At 36.6% G+C, this 18,210-nt stretch overlaps 1 protein-coding gene across 3 annotated transcripts in view; it reads right to left on the bottom strand.

Moving 5' to 3' along the window:
* CDH6 (cadherin 6) overlaps positions 1–18,210 on the bottom strand; it is a 116,159-nt gene that overhangs the window by 15,160 nt on the left and 82,789 nt on the right. For 2 of the 3 annotated variants that reach the window (XM_081825933.1, XM_081825931.1), the window contains exons 3-8: positions 16,094–16,388; positions 12,928–13,047; positions 10,749–10,916; positions 8,258–8,445; positions 5,912–6,165; positions 678–814 (exon numbers count right to left, since the gene is read on the bottom strand). In XM_081825933.1, the coding sequence (XP_081682059.1) occupies positions 678–814; positions 5,912–6,165; positions 8,258–8,445; positions 10,749–10,916; positions 12,928–13,047; positions 16,094–16,388 (1,162 nt within the window). The remainder of the gene's footprint in view (positions 1–677; positions 815–5,911; positions 6,166–8,257; positions 8,446–10,748; positions 10,917–12,927; positions 13,048–16,093; positions 16,389–18,210) is intronic. The other variant, XM_081825932.1, reaches the window with a different exon arrangement.

Here is an 18,210-nt window from a genome sequence, read left to right as displayed (position 1 = left end):
TCATGTACTTAGGCCTACACATTGTGTTTACATTACACAATTTTCACTGTGTATAATAATTTTATTTGAAGCATTCATTTGGCACTATTTTTCTTTGCCTTCATTTTCATGGGGACTTCCATAAAATCTGCTCTAAACATCTTATTGATTACTTGGTGGTTTGGATTGCTCACTTTGGTGTACAGTGGAAAAGCTAAAATTTATATCTCTTACTTCTGTAATGATTTTGAACTAGAAATTCTATAGAAAACTGGAGAATAGATATCTGAAAGATTTCTAAGTAATGCCTACATTTTTTAATATACTTGATTCCCCTCCCCTCCCAATTCCAACCATGAGCCCATGTTTTTCAGCTGCTTCTGTTATGTTCTGATTGATAAAGCTTTTTGGAATCAAATCCAATATGTACCAATTCAACCTCATTTGAGAGATGCATTCTCATTTTATTATTTCTGAACCACAGATCGTCCACAGGTGCCTCTGCATTTGTGAATGAAATAACACGTGCCCAGAAGAAACATTACTGCAAATCATTACAGGGCTGTTTCCCTCAATATGTATTGAGTAGGATATCAGTACATGGTGATGAATTTCAGCCTCGCTTCACCAGCCCTTGCCGGGACACTCACTCCGTGCTCCGTCAGCTGGGGACAGCTGCGGTGTGAGGTTAGACTTACTGATCTCTGTTGCGATTACTGTAATGTTGTGCCACAGCAGTGTTTCTCGGTCAAGAAGTTTCAACGTAAAAATGGAACCATTTCCAGAATCAATGTTGAATATTCTGTCCATATCTGTGTGTCGATCAACAGAATACCTAAAAATGCAGAGTAGAATTTAGAATGGTTTTCTTTTCTTTTCTTTTTAAAAATGAAATATAGTTGACACACAGTTACCTTAGTTTCAGGTGTCCAGCATAATGATTTGACAAGTCTACATGTATGCTGTGCTCACCACAAGTCTAGCTACCATCTGTCCCCATACAATGCTAGAAAGGTTTTCCTTGTATTTGTTATTCTCACATCCTAAAACTAGTCCCAGAATTTGTTACATGAGTTTTTTCTACTTGTAGCACATATTTGCATATCTATAACTCAGTATTAAGCAGAATATTCTGGGAAATTAATTCTTTACAATTGAGGTCCTAATGGTAAACCCATTAGACAAGTTGCATGAGTTTGAGAATCACCAATAAAGTTTCTCTTATATGTAATTTGTATCAAGTGTGTATAGTAACTGTCACATTTTAACTCAAATTTTTAGAACCTTAGAACTTTAATGTGTATGCAGGTGTTCCTGTGCATGAGTAGGGTTATTGTCTAGTTTTCTGTTATCTACTTTGTTTTAAAAATCATTATGTAGAAAGAAGCAAAAACTGGGTAGTGTGGCTGCAGTTAGTGAGGTGGGAAAAGAGAGAGAGAAAATGAGGTGGGGGAGAGATTCAAGAGTCTGGACTGTGGAAGGATGGGCTGGCCATGGCAAGGATTTGGGATTTGTTCTAAGAGCAATGCGAATCTACCACTGGATTTAAGCAGGCAAATGTTCCAATCTAAATCATGTTTAACAAAGATCACTGGTTGAATCGAGGAGAATGGTTAGCTGGTGCAGTCACAAACTGGTAGAAGAAGAGAAGAACAGGGTTTGGGGAAGAGCCTAAGTTCCCAATATATTAAAGCTGAGGGTGATCAAGGAAAGCCTGGGAAGGGAAAGATCTGGATTGACAACTTAGATTTCTGGTTCACTTGTCTAGGAAGAGAAGGTCCAATGAAGGGAGAAAAATATTAAGGAGAGAATCACTTAAGTGGAGAAAATGGGGACCCACAGTGCCCAGAGCAGTGCCCAGAGCAGTGCCCAGAGCAGAGTAGGAACTGGAGAACTATTTAAGGAGTTCAGAGAATTCAAAGAAAACCGAGAGTTGTCTTAGAAATCAAAGGAGGACAGAGTTTTCAACACTGAAATTGATGGAAAACTAGCAGATTTTGAGAAATGTTATCTTCTTTATCAATTTATTACCAGTTTTTGGAATAGCTATATATGGGGAAAATATGTATGCATTGTTTTATGTAGGGGACATTAAAGAGAAAACTCAGGAGACAGTTGATATGTTAAGGTCATTAGGGGGAAAAATTGCCCATTTCAACTGGAGTCTCAAAATTTACGTTATGATGGGAAATTTAAAAATATTGGCTTGGTAGAAATACAATTAAGTAGATGACCAACAAATACACATGTAGACTTATTATGAATGCTCTAAGAAAAATAAGCTGTTGTTACTAACTTGTAATAGTGTACCATGTTCAAGATTCTCTTTCAGTTGATTATTTTACTTCAAAATGTAACTGGTGAATTATAATTTAATTCTGCTTAAATATAATTTAAACCTGCTATTAAAGAGAATTAAGAAGTTCAAAAAGGATATCTATATATCTCAAGTCAGGTTAGAATTTTAATTTTAGTTTATATAAACCTTATATTTTATTATTAAGGGTCCATCTCTTACAGATAAAACAGCCATTATTTTTGCCATTTTATGTCATGAATCAATGTTTATTAAGAATTTAGTCAACAGCATTGAACTTGATCACCTGCCTTCACTGTTAATTTGAGAATGATAAATATTTATAGCACATAACTACCCAAAAGGGAAATCTCAATATTCATAGATTTTGTAAGAAATTTAATGACAGCCTACAAATATATTTTCCCCTCATGAAAAATGTCAAGCTTAAGATATGCTGCTTATTGCCTTTATAAGCTGTTACAATTATATATAGCAGTAATCTTTTCTTGTTCTTTGTCTGTTTTCTTCCTGCTATAGTTTTAAGTTTTACAAGTAATCATATTTTCCTGTCAAGCCTTTGAAATAAAGAATATGGGGTGAGGAATTTAGAGTTGAAGGTGGCTATTGATTTTAAAGAGAAACTACTTAGGAAAAACCGAAATTGTACGTGAGTTTTTCCCTTAATTGGGAGATTTAAAAATTAATAGGAAATTTCAGATGTCTACATTGTTTAGGAAAGATGTTTGCACATGAAGCCTTATCTGTCTGTTGTTTTCTTTCCAAAGTAATTTCAATTCATATCTAGTATATTTACTGTCCAGTCACATTAATTGTAGTCACAACAGATAAGGAACAAGGTAATCAATCTTAACATGATTATAGCAGATTATTTTGCTAGGTAGCTCTTTTTTCCCCCCCCAGAAATTTATTATATGCTGTGATTCAATAATTTGTCTTCTAATATATCCTCTCAAGTCAGGGAGATTTGTGGGTCAGGAAAGGAAGTATGTTTGCATGTAAATTTTTTATAATATCTCTTCAGAGTGACATTTTATAAGGCTCTTCCATGGAATTGTCAAAGGGCATTTGTGATAAAGTTACTGGAAGAAAATTATTTTATGTAATTAAAGAATTTTATTGGTATTCTACCAAGCCAATATTTTTAAATTTCCCATCATAACGTAAATTTTGAGACTCCAGTTGAAATGGGCAATTTTTCCCCCTAATGACCTAATGACAAAAGATTTGTGCCTGCATAATGATAGATCAATGTTTGGGGGGAGAATTCTCTAATATTAATTGTGTACCTAACATATTGTCTAGCACCTTAGTTGTTCAATACTTACATCTTGGATAACCAAAAACTATGTGTGGATGTACTTTCCCAATCTGAGAATCACTTTTGTCCCATAAAAGGACTCACTGGAATATACATTTATATACCAATATATCCTTATTTGTATTTTTACCCTTCAGTCTATATCTATATATGAAATCCATATGTACCAAGAAAAGGCTGGTATAAAAAAATTCAAAATTAGCTGACAGCCAACCCAGTCTGACAAGCTAACTACTTCCTTTAATAAAACATAAAATAATGCAGTGGGTTAAAATGGTATTCATTATAAAAAGTAAAATAGACATAAAAATGCAGCCTAAATTCCCAGGAGACATTATCTTTTTCAATTAAAAGCATGTTGACTGATCAAAGAGGTAACAAAGCTCATATTTATATGAACTTCCAGCATTAACCCTTTTAAATTGGTCTTGACATTGACTTGCTAGATCTTTCCCTTACACAGGACAAACTCTGAGTGAGAGAATCGGTTGTGAAAGTACTTAAAATTATTTGTGTTGTACAAACAAAGGCTGTCGTTCATTTTCCATATTAATAATATTAAATGTATATGGAAGGACACTTGATCCGTGGAGCTTACATGTGACTACTTTGGGTTGACTATAGTCCAGTTCACGGAGTCTACAGATATTCCCATAGATATTCTCGTATAAAACAACAAGAGTCTATTTTCCGGTTGATTTAAAACTATTCCCTGAGAGTAAACTAGGCATTTTTGTGTTTTAGATGTGGGACTTGCCATAAGGTTTCATTTGAACAAAGAGCTCATGGCTGAAAAGTTAGAAAATGATTGCCTTAGAATCTCAAACTCTTTCATCTGCAATAATATTCTTCATGGGACCACCAGTGTGATCCTCTTAAACAGTAGTTTTAGATTAGGTTAATACTCCTATTCAAAACTTTGCAGTGGCTTCCTCCCTCAATCAGAATAGAATCCAGTCTTTACCAAGGCCTGCAAATGCCGTGTAGGACCTGCCACACTCATCACTTACTGTACCTCCCTGTTGCCTCACAAACTACTCCCCACCTTGCTTGCTCTCTTCTAGCTCATAAACCTCCTTGCTACTCTTTCTTCATGCCAAGCAAGCTCTGGTATCAGACCTTACCCTCATTTTTCCCTCTCCTTGGAATGTTCTTCTCCCAGATATCAACATAGTTCATCCCTTCATTTCAATCAAATCTTTACTCAAATGATTTCTTACCAAAGGCAGGCCTGACTACCCTATGTAAAATGGTACCCCAGATACCCTCTGTTTCCATACTCTGTCTTATTTTACTGCTTACACTGTATTTTACCTGAAATACTTCATATTTGTTGTTTGCCTGTTTCTGTCTGCCCCAGTTAGAATGTAAGCTTCATGAGATCAGGACTTGATATTATTCTCTATTGTATCTCTAAAGCCTAGAACATACCTGGCATATGGCAGGTGCCCTGATCAGAATCTATCTGTGGGCTCACTGGCAAGAGTTCCTCTAGCTTGTCAGTCTGCTTACTTTTTTTTTTTTTTATGGGGGCTAATTGATAGAATGATATTCTGATTTAGCAGTTTTCTCATCTAGTCAACTAAGCTACTGACTCAAGGCTGGAAGTTCTAGAATACTAGAATACTAAAAATAAAATTCTAGAATACTAAAGCATCTGTGGTTTCAAAGAGCAATGAGGCTTCCTTACAGCCTGATTTACAGCTAAGGTATACGGAATGTATAGGGAAAATAGAGCTTGCTTACATAGTATAAATTAGAATTCAGCTCTGTTAATTTCCCCAGGATTTCTCAGACATATCTCATGAGATGATTCTTATTTTTATCCATGTCTGACAAAGAAAAACATTATGCATCCAAATGGAGCATAATTCTGCTTGTAAGTGTTACATAATATGTTCTTATACACTTGAGAAACAGACTCAGCCCGGTGTCTTGTTTATTAAAAGTCACAGAGTTCTCTCCATGCTACTCTTTGACAAATCTAAGACCTTAAAGAAAAATTCCAGGCCATTCTGTTGTATTTCCTTATACCATTTTCATGTAAGTTGTCAACTCCTTTGGATCATTTTGTGTGTGTCCCCCCGCCCCAATTTTGTGTTTTTTAGATTTACACTGTTGCTAAAGTAATGTTTATGTTGAGCAAGGAGAGTAAAGATGCTGTTTAGAGTAGTTTTTCAGGAAGACACAAGTGTCTCATTGGAAAAAAGGATTAATTTTCTAACTTGCAGGTGATACTTGCATAGCAATCGGCTAAAGCTTCTGAAAGAGACAGGTTGCAGGAGTGTGCTTACTTGACAGGATTCCTGGCAGCATCTGGATCTTGGGCTGTGACTGAGCCTATTGTCGTGTTTATCTGAGCATCTTCTCTTATCTGTAGGATGTAGGCCAGTTTGCTGAAGACGGGGGGCTCATCCACATCTTCCACCATAATTCTGACTGTAGCTGCATCTTTGAATGGACCCAGGTAGAGAAAGCGGGGTTCAACATGAGGATTGGAGGCTTCCACCTTGAGGGTGTACACTTTCTTCTTTTCAAAGTCCAAGAGCTTGGGGAGGGTAGGGGGAAGAGACATATTGGAAGCAACCAAGACACACAGAAAGACATGAGCCATTTTTAGTGCAAATCTAGGGTAAATGAATATGACCGTATTGCTTAGGAACATTACCACACAGTGTGAAATTGGGCAAAGGCATGGGAGTTCAGATGCCACACTGTCCTGATGAAAAGTGTGGGCTGAAACCACAGGGCAGTACACAGAAGTGTGGAATAATTTAAAACCAATAAACCATGTGCTTCAAAGCTAATAATTAATTTTGGTTACTTTTTTTAATGATTGCACTTTCATCATGTATGGTGTGATAGTTTCACTTTCCTTTAGCACACTGTTATATGTGTGTATCTGTAATGCTGCTGCCTTGCAAGTGGGTACGAGGGTGCAAGGTATGATGGACAGGGAAGGGAACCTGGAGGCAGGAGTCTTATAAGACCTCCTTTAAAAAAAATTCTTGTATTTGACTAGAGGGAGCCCTGTCAGGGGCAAGTTGGCAAATACGTAGTAGATTATTATGTGTCAGATGTTGTCACATCTGGCTGTCCTTGAACACTTAATGAGTGTTTTAAAATTTGCCAGTACCTGGACCCCACCCTGGATCATTAAACCAAAATATCTGTGGTGGGGGTGGGAATCTATATGTTTAAATGCCTCCCCCAGTGATACTGATGTGCAACCAGAATTGAGAACCACATGTTTGCATCATGACTCCCTTTTCCTCATTCAGATAAAATAGATTTAATATGGTTTTGTGGGGTTTTTTTTGTGTGTGTGTGGTTTTTTTTTTTTTGTGCATGTGCATGAGTTGATAAAATATTCCGAGTGATATCCTGATAAGGGCATTGGGCTAATTACTTGCCAACGAAAGTAATGATCATTGCTGTCAGAGGTCTTTAGGAAAAGTATCTCTACTTCTTGAGACATAGTGAACCCAAATGCTTATTGCTGACTTTTAGTTTTAGATGATGATATGACAAGGCTCACTAGAAACACAATTAATCGAGATATTAGTGAATGTGATTTAGTTGGCTAGGCAAAATTTCAGTTTGAATCTGATAATGCACTAAGAAAATTAAAAAGGTTAATGCACACTAATGGGCTTCCTAATTATATTATAGTATAAAACATTGGTCTGAGTGTCGCTTAAACATGTTTTAATGTGTTCCCAGGTATTAAGACATGTAATCCAAAGCTTAAGAGGAAAGAATTTTCTCGTTATTTATATCCACCTATGCTTATATTTACCAGCGAATATAACAGTGTGCTGTTATATTAGAGAAGAGAGAAAATATTACACTGTACATGATGAAAGTGCAATCATTAAAAAAGGTAACCAAAATTAATGTATTGTTAGCTTGGAAGCACACGGTTTATTGGTTTTAAATTTTTCCACACTTCTGTGTACTGCCCTGTGGTCTTAGACAATTTTGGGGGGTAAATAGTGAGTGAGTACATAGGGCAAAAATTGAAATTCAGAAATATAAAAAATTTATTATCATGTTCCAAAGAGTAGCTAAAGAGCTTATAGGAAATTTGTGTTAATTTATTTCTGTGGTCTTTTTATATCTTCTCTCTCTCTCTCTCTAATTCAGGCCGTCTTTATCACTGCTTGTGTTATTCTCTTCCTTCAAAGCATGTATCAGAATTTATAACTATACACTTGTTTGTTTGCTTATTTGCTTCCTTGTCTCTTTTCTGCCTTAGATTAGCAGTTCTGTGGAAGCAGAGACCATTCTGTTGAATGTACTATTGTACCTCCTGCATCTAGAAGAGTGTCTGGCACTGTTTGCTTATTTTTCATTGACAATATTTATTTTATGTACTTTAATGTATATTATTTATTTGTGTCATTTATTTACTTATTAGGAGGTTCTTAATAAGAATTTATTGAAAGTATGAAATTAATGAATGCATCAGATTATCAAGGACCTCTAAAAGCCAACCATTAGATTTGGTGTTTAAAAAAAAAAAATTAGTAAAATAAGAATCTAGAGGAACGTTCATGTGAGATGTAATTACCCCGGTTACTTGGGGACTGGAGAAAAGTGAATGTCTCATTTGCATGGTAGTTAACAAATGGCATTACCTTTTTGACAGTTATAACCCCTTCCTGGGTTTCCTGGTCAGTGATGACATCAAACATGTCCAGCCCCTCTCCCTCTGTAATGCTGTACTCAATTTCAGCATTTTCTCCCATGTCAGCGTCGCTGGCTTTGATCCTGCCAATCGGCGTACCGGGCGGAGAGGATTCGGGGGTCTTAAACTGGTATGTACCTATTAATCACCAGACAGATATAAGTCAAGCACAGATGAAGGATGCTCTATCATAATAAAGACAAAACTTATTTTCTAACAGTTCTTTCAGACATTACTACGGATGCAATCAGATTTGTACTTTCCTCACGATAATTAATGGTGCTCTATCCTCCTTACATCCTTACTTTCATGATTGTTAAGAATATTTCTTCTGGGGCGCCTGGGTGGCTCAGTTGGTTAAGCGACTGCCTTCGGCTCAGGTCATGATCCTGGAGTCCCGGGATCGAGTCCCGCATCGGGCTCCCTGCTCGGCAGGGAGTCTGCTTCTCCCTCTGACCCTCCCCCCTCTCTTGTGCTTGCTCTCTCTCATTCTCTCTCTCTCAAATAAATAAAAAAAAAAAAAAAAAAAAGAATATTTCTTCTGTCATGACCTGTCTCTTTGCAGATGGAGAACACTTTTTTTGTCCTCTAAATAGGCCTCCAGGTTCATGGGTATGATGGCAAGAAAGACTAAGCTGCTGGGGGTCGGGGTGGTGCACAAGGTTTCGAAGCCCCTGTTGAATAATCTTAGCAGAAAGAATGGGAAAGAATTTAACCTGACCTGTGACTTCAAGCCAGTTATGAGGTAGTTCTTAAAAGGGTTCTTTGTGTCATTGCTAATAACAACTGGAGGTGAAAATAAATGACAGCGATCTAGAGGATGTATCCAAGCAGACACTCACTCACACAGGGAGCTGGTCTGGCTGCAGTTAGGGATACTACATTAGACGCATTGAGAGAGAAAGCACCTAATTGTTTCTTCAACTAATCTTTTCTTTTAAATTTCATGACAGTATTTTTTCTATGCATAGGTTTCTCCTATTCTTATATCTGTATTGCTGATTTAAAATCTGTATTTCATAGATGTACACTTTTCTTATGTCCTCATGTTGCAAAATTAGTTTAAGGAGACTGCATATGAGTTTCAAACTTAGATCCACCAGACCAGCATGTACTTAGGACAAAAAAAAAAAAAAGAATAAGAACAAAACTTATTTTACTCTCACCCATTACATTTTGCCAACCATCCATGCAAGTTATTTTGGAAAAGACATAGACTATGAGACTATGACACCACTAGAATATAGTCATGCAATAATATTCATCCGTTCAGTAAATGTTGGGCTCATCCTTGGCAAAATGATAACACAAGCCAAGGTTTTCCTCTAGAGTTTTTCTCCCCTCCTGTGCTTTAGTACATTATTCAGTAATGATCACGTCATCCAAGGAGAGAGCAAAGTGAGGTAAGGTCCCTGTGGTGTTCCAGGTGCTGGCAAATCCTTTTGTTATCCTTCCCCGGGGCATTCCCCTATTGAAAAGGAGGTTTTGGGGCACAGTATTGCTGATTCTGATATTGTCATTTCAGGCCTCTGTGGGGGAAAGTTTTAGGGCCTATAAAACTTTTCTTCTACTCATTAAATCAGAAATTAGTTTGATGCTCTGTTTTTTGCATTTAGCTGTGGTTAAATACTTGAAAAAACTAAAAAATAATTTAATGATTTCCTGTTGATCCATGTGTATCTCCATTGTAAAAGAAGCCCCTATTAGCTGACCAACTTTAAAGAAATGCCATGATTGGGTAAGTGGGCATTCTTTTTAATAGTGGGCAGCTATTTTCTCCTGGAAGACAGGATTCAGGTAGTTTACTTAGATCATGGTCAGAAATGAATTTTGTTCCTGGAAGAAAAATCACATTAAAACCAGTACCCACTTGAGGTGCTCTATGCGAAGGGCTCTAGTGTACTGCTTGATACAAAGTGGGCATTTAAAAAGGTCGTTTTTCCTTCTATCGAGTCATGAGAGTTAATGATTACAGAGAAGACTCTCCGTATCTCAATTAACCATAATATAGAAAACTGTTTGTGATTATAAATGGATTAAGTACATGGTTATTTCCCCGATTGTATTTTTAGAAACAGTAAAATAATAAATCCTCCCCTTATAAAGCTTTGTGAGGATTTAAAAGAGATTACATGACTGATTAAATTCACAAAACATAAAGTCAGTTTTTTTTTTTTTTAAACAAATAGCAGCATGCTTGTGTACATATGTTCTGCACAAGCAGATTTATGCCTGGGGTAGTCTTTTTAATAAGGAAAAATAAAACAATGGTGTTAGCTTTACAACAATAACCATATCAGAAATTGCTCAGCTAATAAAAGTATGGTTCTTACTGAGGTCCCTAATATTGATAATTAATAATAATGGAAAATAAATATCATTCTTAAAGTTAGAGTTTTACAAAAGTGCACAAAGAAATTCATTCAATCAAATGTTCCTACTCTGGGGAAACCGGGGAGGATTGTCGTTGACATCAGTCAGCGTAATGTTCACTGTGGTCGTCCCAGATAATCCCCCCATCTGGCCACCCATATCCTTGGCTTGAATCACCACTTGGTACTGCTCCCTGTTTTCTCGATCCATGTTGAGCAAAGCTGTCTTGATGATACCTATGGATGTGAAATTCAGAAGTGAAAGGGGATGTATTAAAAATACTTTATCAAATCATTTATTTATACAAACATGGATTGTTATCCACAATATGCAAAACACTATACAGATGTCATGGGTGACTTAGAGATGATTCTAGGTAGCCCTTATACTGAAGGAAATTAAAACCACAAAGGGGAGATAGATCCATTAAAACAAACAAACAAACACCTATCATACAAGGAGAGTAGTACAAGCCAATTCTGCAGTAGTATAGATTGTAGGTAGTATAAATATCATGTGTTCTAAGATTACATAGCAAAATATAACTTGGAATGTGGTACAGTGTTATCCTACTTTAGCTGCTTGATAAAAGACATTTAAGTGTACTATGAGGAAATTGTTAAGCCATTTCCTTGAACTGACTCCTGAGTTTCACTTTACTGAATCGGCTAATTGCCCATCAAATATACCTACCATAATGAATGTTCGGAGCATTTTCTAAACCACAAAACTATGGTCTTAAGAAAACACAGCATCAGTTCTCCCATAATTATCATCTGTGTGATCCTAGAAAATTGAAGTTTTCCTAAAGCTGATGTGAGCATGAGTTCAACTGGTCCCAGCAGTGACCAATATTCTTATGTTAGGTTAAATTTATCTCTATTGTCAGGGAGTTAAAAAACAAGTAGTTGGACGAACTAAAAGTTTGCCTAATCTCTATGTAGGCTTTATGCTTAAATTAACAACATTCTTTCAAAAATCTTTATAGGCTTTGAAGGCTTTGAAAGCTTTAAAGGCTTTATAACCTTCTCTGGTAGCACATTCCAGTGCTTAACAACTAACGAAGCTCAAAATATCTTTTTTTTTTTTTTTTTAATTTTTAACACGAATACCTCAGACAACAGGTCAATTTTATTCCTAGAGTCCTGGCTTCAGTGAAATTGCAGCTGCATCCTGTTCTCCAATCACAGTACTTCTCCATTTAAATACAGGAGATCCCCTTAGCCTTTTGTTCTTTACGTTAGATATTTCTAATTTTTCATCCTTATTGTTTTTCAACTCAGCATTTTCTTTCTCCTTGGGATTCTTGCCAAGTTCATTGCACCTCTTAACACATCAATTTCCAACTGGATCTAGTAATCTAGAAAAGTTTTGATTTCTACTAATAATAATGGATGCTTGAAAAATGTATGGAAGAAACTCAACTCCTATTATGATAGCAAAAATATGTGTAGAATTTAATGTACAGCATAGACAATATTTCCTAAGAAATAATTCATCATAACATAATATGCTACTCTGTGGAGAAAATGCAGAAAAATGAGATGTTAAAACAAGGATTCCATTAAGGAATCCACTTTGTTTATTAGGATGATATCAGTTAGGATGGGCTAGACAATGTCATAACAAACAAGGCAAAATCTTACTTGCTTAACACAGCTAACATTAATTTTTTTTCATGCTCTGAGTAGGCCAGCGAGAAGCTCTGCTCAGGATAACAGACATCCAGGCTGGAGACCAGTGTCAACACTGGTTTCCATCTGTGATCTCTGTGGCAGGAGGAGAGGAATGTGGATTGTGCACCAAGTCTAAAAGTTCTGCTTGGAAGTGACTCGGATCACAGCCACATTTATTGGCCCCGACAAATCTCCTGGCTACCTCTATCTTCAGAGCAGTGGAAAGAGATACCAAATAACTAGAAAAAGAATTGGAATATTTGTAAATAGCCCTAATGGCTATCAGAAGGGACTGGTCTTTAACTTCACCCCAAACTGGAAGAAAAAATAACATTGTAGAAGTTTTTCTGAATCTACCCTATGTAAACATAATGGATGAAACATCCATTGTCAGATTTCTTGATTGAAATGATGTGGATTTCATGTTTACAAGTATATTGCTGGTACTTGGCAGATGAATCTAAGAAAATCCAATTACACTGATTGTTTTTATTAAAAAATATGCCAGCTCAGCTGAACATGTCAATTAAAATTACAGATTGTAAAAAGAAGATCAAAAAGGAATTCTAACCTGTTTCTGATTCAACTGAAAAATAGGGCTGCCCCTGTAGGATACTATACACAACTTTAGCACTGTTCCCATAAGTTGGATCATCAGCATCAGTTGCAGTAACTTGGACAACAAATGTGCCTGTAATGATAGAAACATGAATTGAAAATAAATTAAGGGTCCATATGGATCCTTGACCCACACACAGAAAGAGAAAGCATGATCTTACTTTTGTACAAAACTATCATGGCAAGGGAGTGGAGAACTTCAGGACAGTACTAGGTTGAATAGCCTTGGATTTCTCACTCTGAAGGAGTGTGATCAACATTCTAAATGTTGTAAGGGTTAGGTTAAAGAGAAGCATGGGGATGGTCATGACCTTGGGTGGAACCAATTCCAATCAATCTCCAAAGGTTGAGATTTGATTGGATTCTTGGTATGGTCATCCTTGGAGGTTATCCAGACCTAAGTCAGTCAGCATCTTGTATTACTTTGTTTATGGGGATTAGTTTCAGGGTTCTCTAATCAGGAAGCCACTTGTGATTTTGTTGGGAATTCTGTGTCATAGGTGCTCTCTCTCCTGGACTGTAATGTGCTTATCGAGGGCCTGTCAGTGCAGCAGCTACTTTGTGACCTCAGAGATGCCAGCCTGAGGACAAAGCTGAATAGGACAGAAAATTTCAGAGAAATAATTGAACCTAAATCAAACCATGTCCAAAGCCCACTTAACTTTTGACTTAAGTCTGACTTAAGTCAATAAATACTTTTATCTGTTTAAACTAGTTTGAGTTAGGTTTTCTGTTACTTGCAAATAAAAGCACCCTAAACAATAAATCTACCTAATAATTCTAAGAGGTTGAAAGATCTTGAACATTAAAAGAGACAGTGTTGGATTAAATGATTGATTAAAACACCAGAGTATTCACATCTGGAGCCTGTAATTCCCCCCAAAATTATTATAATTAAATGCACAAAGAAGGCTATGATATTTTAGATCAGCATTCTTGTTTTAAGGACTGCAGTCGCCTAATAACCTTCAAAGTATTCCTAACCCCCATGAAATTCCACACAGATTTTTGTATTTATGCTTACATGTCTATTTCATTGAAGAGAATATCCATAGATTTTTATCTGATTCTCAAAGGAATCTGTGATTTCCAAAAAGGGTAAGACCCTCTGATGAAGATCATCTCATGGCTGACTTTTGGTATTCATATCAGATAAATGGTAAGCATACTGTTAGAGGTCTCCAGTCCATGGAAAGGACAGGGAAGTTACATTCAGGGAATATTAGAAATTTTACATTGCTTTTGTAATATCTGACCAATCCTGTTTTTTGAACAAATATATTGCACTGTGTTAGGGTTGGATGCTCTGGATGTAGTATGTTGACGCATGAGATAGAGCTCCCATCCTTGTAATGTGGGAAGGAAGGTGGGGAGAATGAGAGCATTATATAATTTTAGAGCGAGAGCTAATAGTAGAAGTCAACAAACACCCACATTCTTATTTGACATCAAAATAAAATTTGAATGCGTTTAGAATATGATTATCTGGATGTTTGGGGCACCTGTTAGTTGCCAGATATTATCCCGGGGGCTCTGCACTTGTTTTCTCATTTCATCCTCATGATAATCCTTAGGAGTTGACCTTTATTATTTTTGTAGATATGGAACTGAAGGATCAGAGACATCAAGTTGCTGCTTATTAGTAGAATTTCAGACTCAGGTCTGTTTGACACCAAAGCCCATTTATACCACCCTGCTGCTGCCCCACAATCATGATGTAATTTCTTTAAGATGCTTTTTTATATCATCATACTGATATGTTAATTTATGATAATGGTTAATACAAACATAACTGTGCCTGTGTGCAAATGAGAAAGCCTTCCCTTCCTCAAGACATGTTACTTCTAGCTAACCCCCAAATATTGGTAATACATATTAATTCTATAATGGCTTCAAAAGTGAATGACACCCCCTAGAGTTGTGCAATGACACCTTGCACATCAAGTTTTGTTTTCTGGAAACTGTTTTACTGGGTGGTGCTGATGATGAGAGGTGCTTTGTTAATTCTTCCTGCCTTTTACCCCATAGAGGAAAAGTACTTTTTTCCTAACAAATCCTCCTTTTAAAAGAGTTCGAATCCCTCTCTTTTGCTTCGCTGATGGTTTGTGGTTTTTCTAACAAAACAGAGTGGCTTTAAGTAATGAGATGAGCAACTTCTTGATGAGAAAGATTTAGAGGGTTTACAATCATTTCCCTAGATTAGGTTTTTCCAAGTCTTGGAACTGTGACCTAAAATGCCTCTGATATCTGACTCACAGGATTATGGAAAAGTTATTATTATGTAACTTAGCCCTTCTGAAGTTGACACTGAATGAAAACAAAAATAAGCCTTTATACAGGTAAAGTAGCTTAAAATTTGTTACTGTCTCCCATGAAGTATTTTAATGTGGCTAAGAGTGATGTCAGTAGGATTTTTTTAAAATTTGAATTCTGTTAACCTTCTCCCAACTTAAGCAAATTAAAGCCGTACTTATTAACTTTAAAATTGGTAGTAGAATTGTGCACAAAATATTAATTCACCATATTAATGTCATGAGAATCTTTTAATTTCCATCACTTAGTAAAGGATATATCCCCTAGACATCATCATCTGCACATTGTTTATGGATTTTTTTTTTTTAAGTTTTCTTTGGGTCTCTTTCCCAAAAACATAGTTAATTAAAGCAAATGTCGTTACTCTTCAGTCTGGATTGTAGATTCAGGCTTTTGTTTTACACTGGGGAAATCCTCACCTCAGGCCCAGTACCAATATGTGCTAAGAGAGGTGGAGAGGGCTGCTATCTCTCAGCCTGAGGATGAGAGTGGGCACCTGGGGGGGGGCAAGAAATAGATGAGGTGATGTCTCTTTCTTCCTCCTGTTCTTGCCTGCCATTTTTCATCCCTTCATCATTAGAGGAAATGCTGTATTCTTAAAGATAATGATAAAATGAGACTAGAGTAATATTAGGAAACACAGGTGCACTTACAAAAAAGGTCATAAAGGCAGTGTTTGAAATAGGATAGTTTTGGAATTTAGCATCTAAATTCACTCAACTCAGTAAATTTCACTCATAGGATCCTTTATTCAGTTGATGTACTAGAGGGGAAACATTGTATGGTTGAAATCGCATCTCACTCACCAACATCAGACATTTCAGGAACAGTGGCCGTGTAAACATCCTTGGTAAATATTGGTTCATTGTCATTGATGTCATGGATCTTGATGATGAATTCGGATTCAGGCTCCACGGGCCTCCCTGTCCTTCTGTTTATAGCTTGAGCTCGAAGGATGTAAACCGGTTTTTCTTCCCTGTCCAGCCTCTTGGTGGCTTGTATATCCCCTGTGTTTTCATTGATAATGAAGAGATCTCCTGCTCCATCTCCTGAAAGGATATATTTAAGTGATCCATCTCCTCTATCCTGGTCTGAATGTAACTAGTGTAGAAAAAAAAAATTAAAGAAAGTAAAAGTCAAGCATGTGATTCTAAACTGTTTGTCTTTATGACGCTTGCTATGTCAACTTTCATTCAGTCCTTTCTGAGGGATGCAGGTTTGGGTTTTGTTTTGTTTTTCTCACTGTTTACTTAAATCCTCAATAGTAATACCATTCATTAATGAATATGTTGCCTTATAATCATAGAAATTTCCAAAATTGGAACAGAGCTTACAGAAAATGTAATAATCCTTGTTTTGGAGAAGGGAATTTTAAAGGCCAGAGTAATAGCAAGATGCCCAAAGACATATTAGCCTGGTTAGAATGGAACTATTTTAACTATTTTCCTGACAGCATTCAGATTTTACAAATACACTCTCCTCCTCACTTTTATGTATCTGGACATGCAAGAGAAGTGATATGCTATTGAGAAAAGGAGTTTGGTTTTTGAAACAGAGACCTGAGTACATTCTACCTCTATATATTCCCATTTTGGTGAATTTAGGGAACTACCCAGTCTCCTTGAGTCTTATATGATGGAGTTTATAATCACTTTTCTGGGAAGATGTGGTATTTATTTAATTACTTATGAAATTCAGCTCAAAGCATTTGAGAAACATCGTTAAGTGTTGTCATGAACAGTGCCTTGAAAATCCCTTGACTAGGCAATTTACAAGGTCACTTAGAACAAGAATATTTACTACTCAGAATTTCATTTAATATAGGTGAGAATCTTCTAAAAAGTGGATCCAGACTTAAAATGGAATAGTCTGCATTATGAAGTAGTGGGTGCCCTGCTCCTGAAGGTAATCCAGCAGAGGCTCTGATAAGACTGTCAGTGAAAGGCGTCTGGGTTAAAGGTTGAAGTGAATGCTAATATACCATTGAAATGGAAGATAATGATTCTAACTTTGATGACTTGCCCATGTTGCCTATCTCAGCGATGATTTCTAGAGTGTTGAGTTCCTGTTGTGTCTTTGGTTCCCTTTTTCCCATTAGAAAAAGTTCAGAAGGAATTTTCTTAGGTCTTCAGATAAGCTAACCCTATTCACAAATTTGCAGAAGTGAAAATTGAGGAGAACTATTTTAAAATCCTAGTTGTAAGTATCAGCTACATACAGAAGAGATAGTTTATTGGGAAGGTAGCTAGTCCTTAAACCTATTTCAGCTCTGTCTAAACAGAGTGTGCGCCACATTACGACAAGATTGGCAACAATAGCCAGGGGTAAGCCGACCCAGTGTCCTGTTGATGAATATCACACGAAATGCTTGAAGTAGTGTCTTCAAGCACATTTGAAAACAGACTCTTGAACCAAAAAGGGACTTTTAAAGTAAGCGAATCCAGCCTTTCTGAAAGTGTATCTCGTGGACTATCATTTATACAAAATGCTGAGGAAAAGGGGTTCTGTGTTCCCATAAGTTTGGGAAATACTTCTACTCTTTTCTTGGGCGTCACCCGTTAACATATTAAAGGCTGTGAATGCCCACAGTTCAGAACTGTACTTGATTTTATTTAATCTAGCTTTCCTGAACATTCCTGGGTGAAGAATCCTTTTTGGATGTTGGCATTCCCGAGGAGACAGTTTTCCAAGAAACACACTTTGGGGACCATGAGCCAACTGAATCCATTATCGTAGAATCAAGAAAACCAAGGCTCTGGTTTATGTAGTGTTTTCAACTGTATGGAGATTCCTCAAAAAGTTGAAAATAGAGCTACCATATGATCCAGCAATTGCACTACTGGGTATTTACCCCAAAGATACAAAAGTAGGGATCCGAAGGGGTATGTGCACCCCGATGTTTATAGCAGCAGTGTCCACAATA

The sequence above is a fragment of the Leptonychotes weddellii genome, chromosome 7, assembly GCF_054177405.1.
Source record: "Leptonychotes weddellii isolate Sample4059 chromosome 7, ASM5417740v2, whole genome shotgun sequence".
NCBI lineage: Eukaryota > Metazoa > Chordata > Mammalia > Carnivora > Phocidae > Leptonychotes > Leptonychotes weddellii.
Note: the sequence above shows the minus strand (reverse complement) of the source record. Positions and strands in the feature narration are given on the sequence as shown.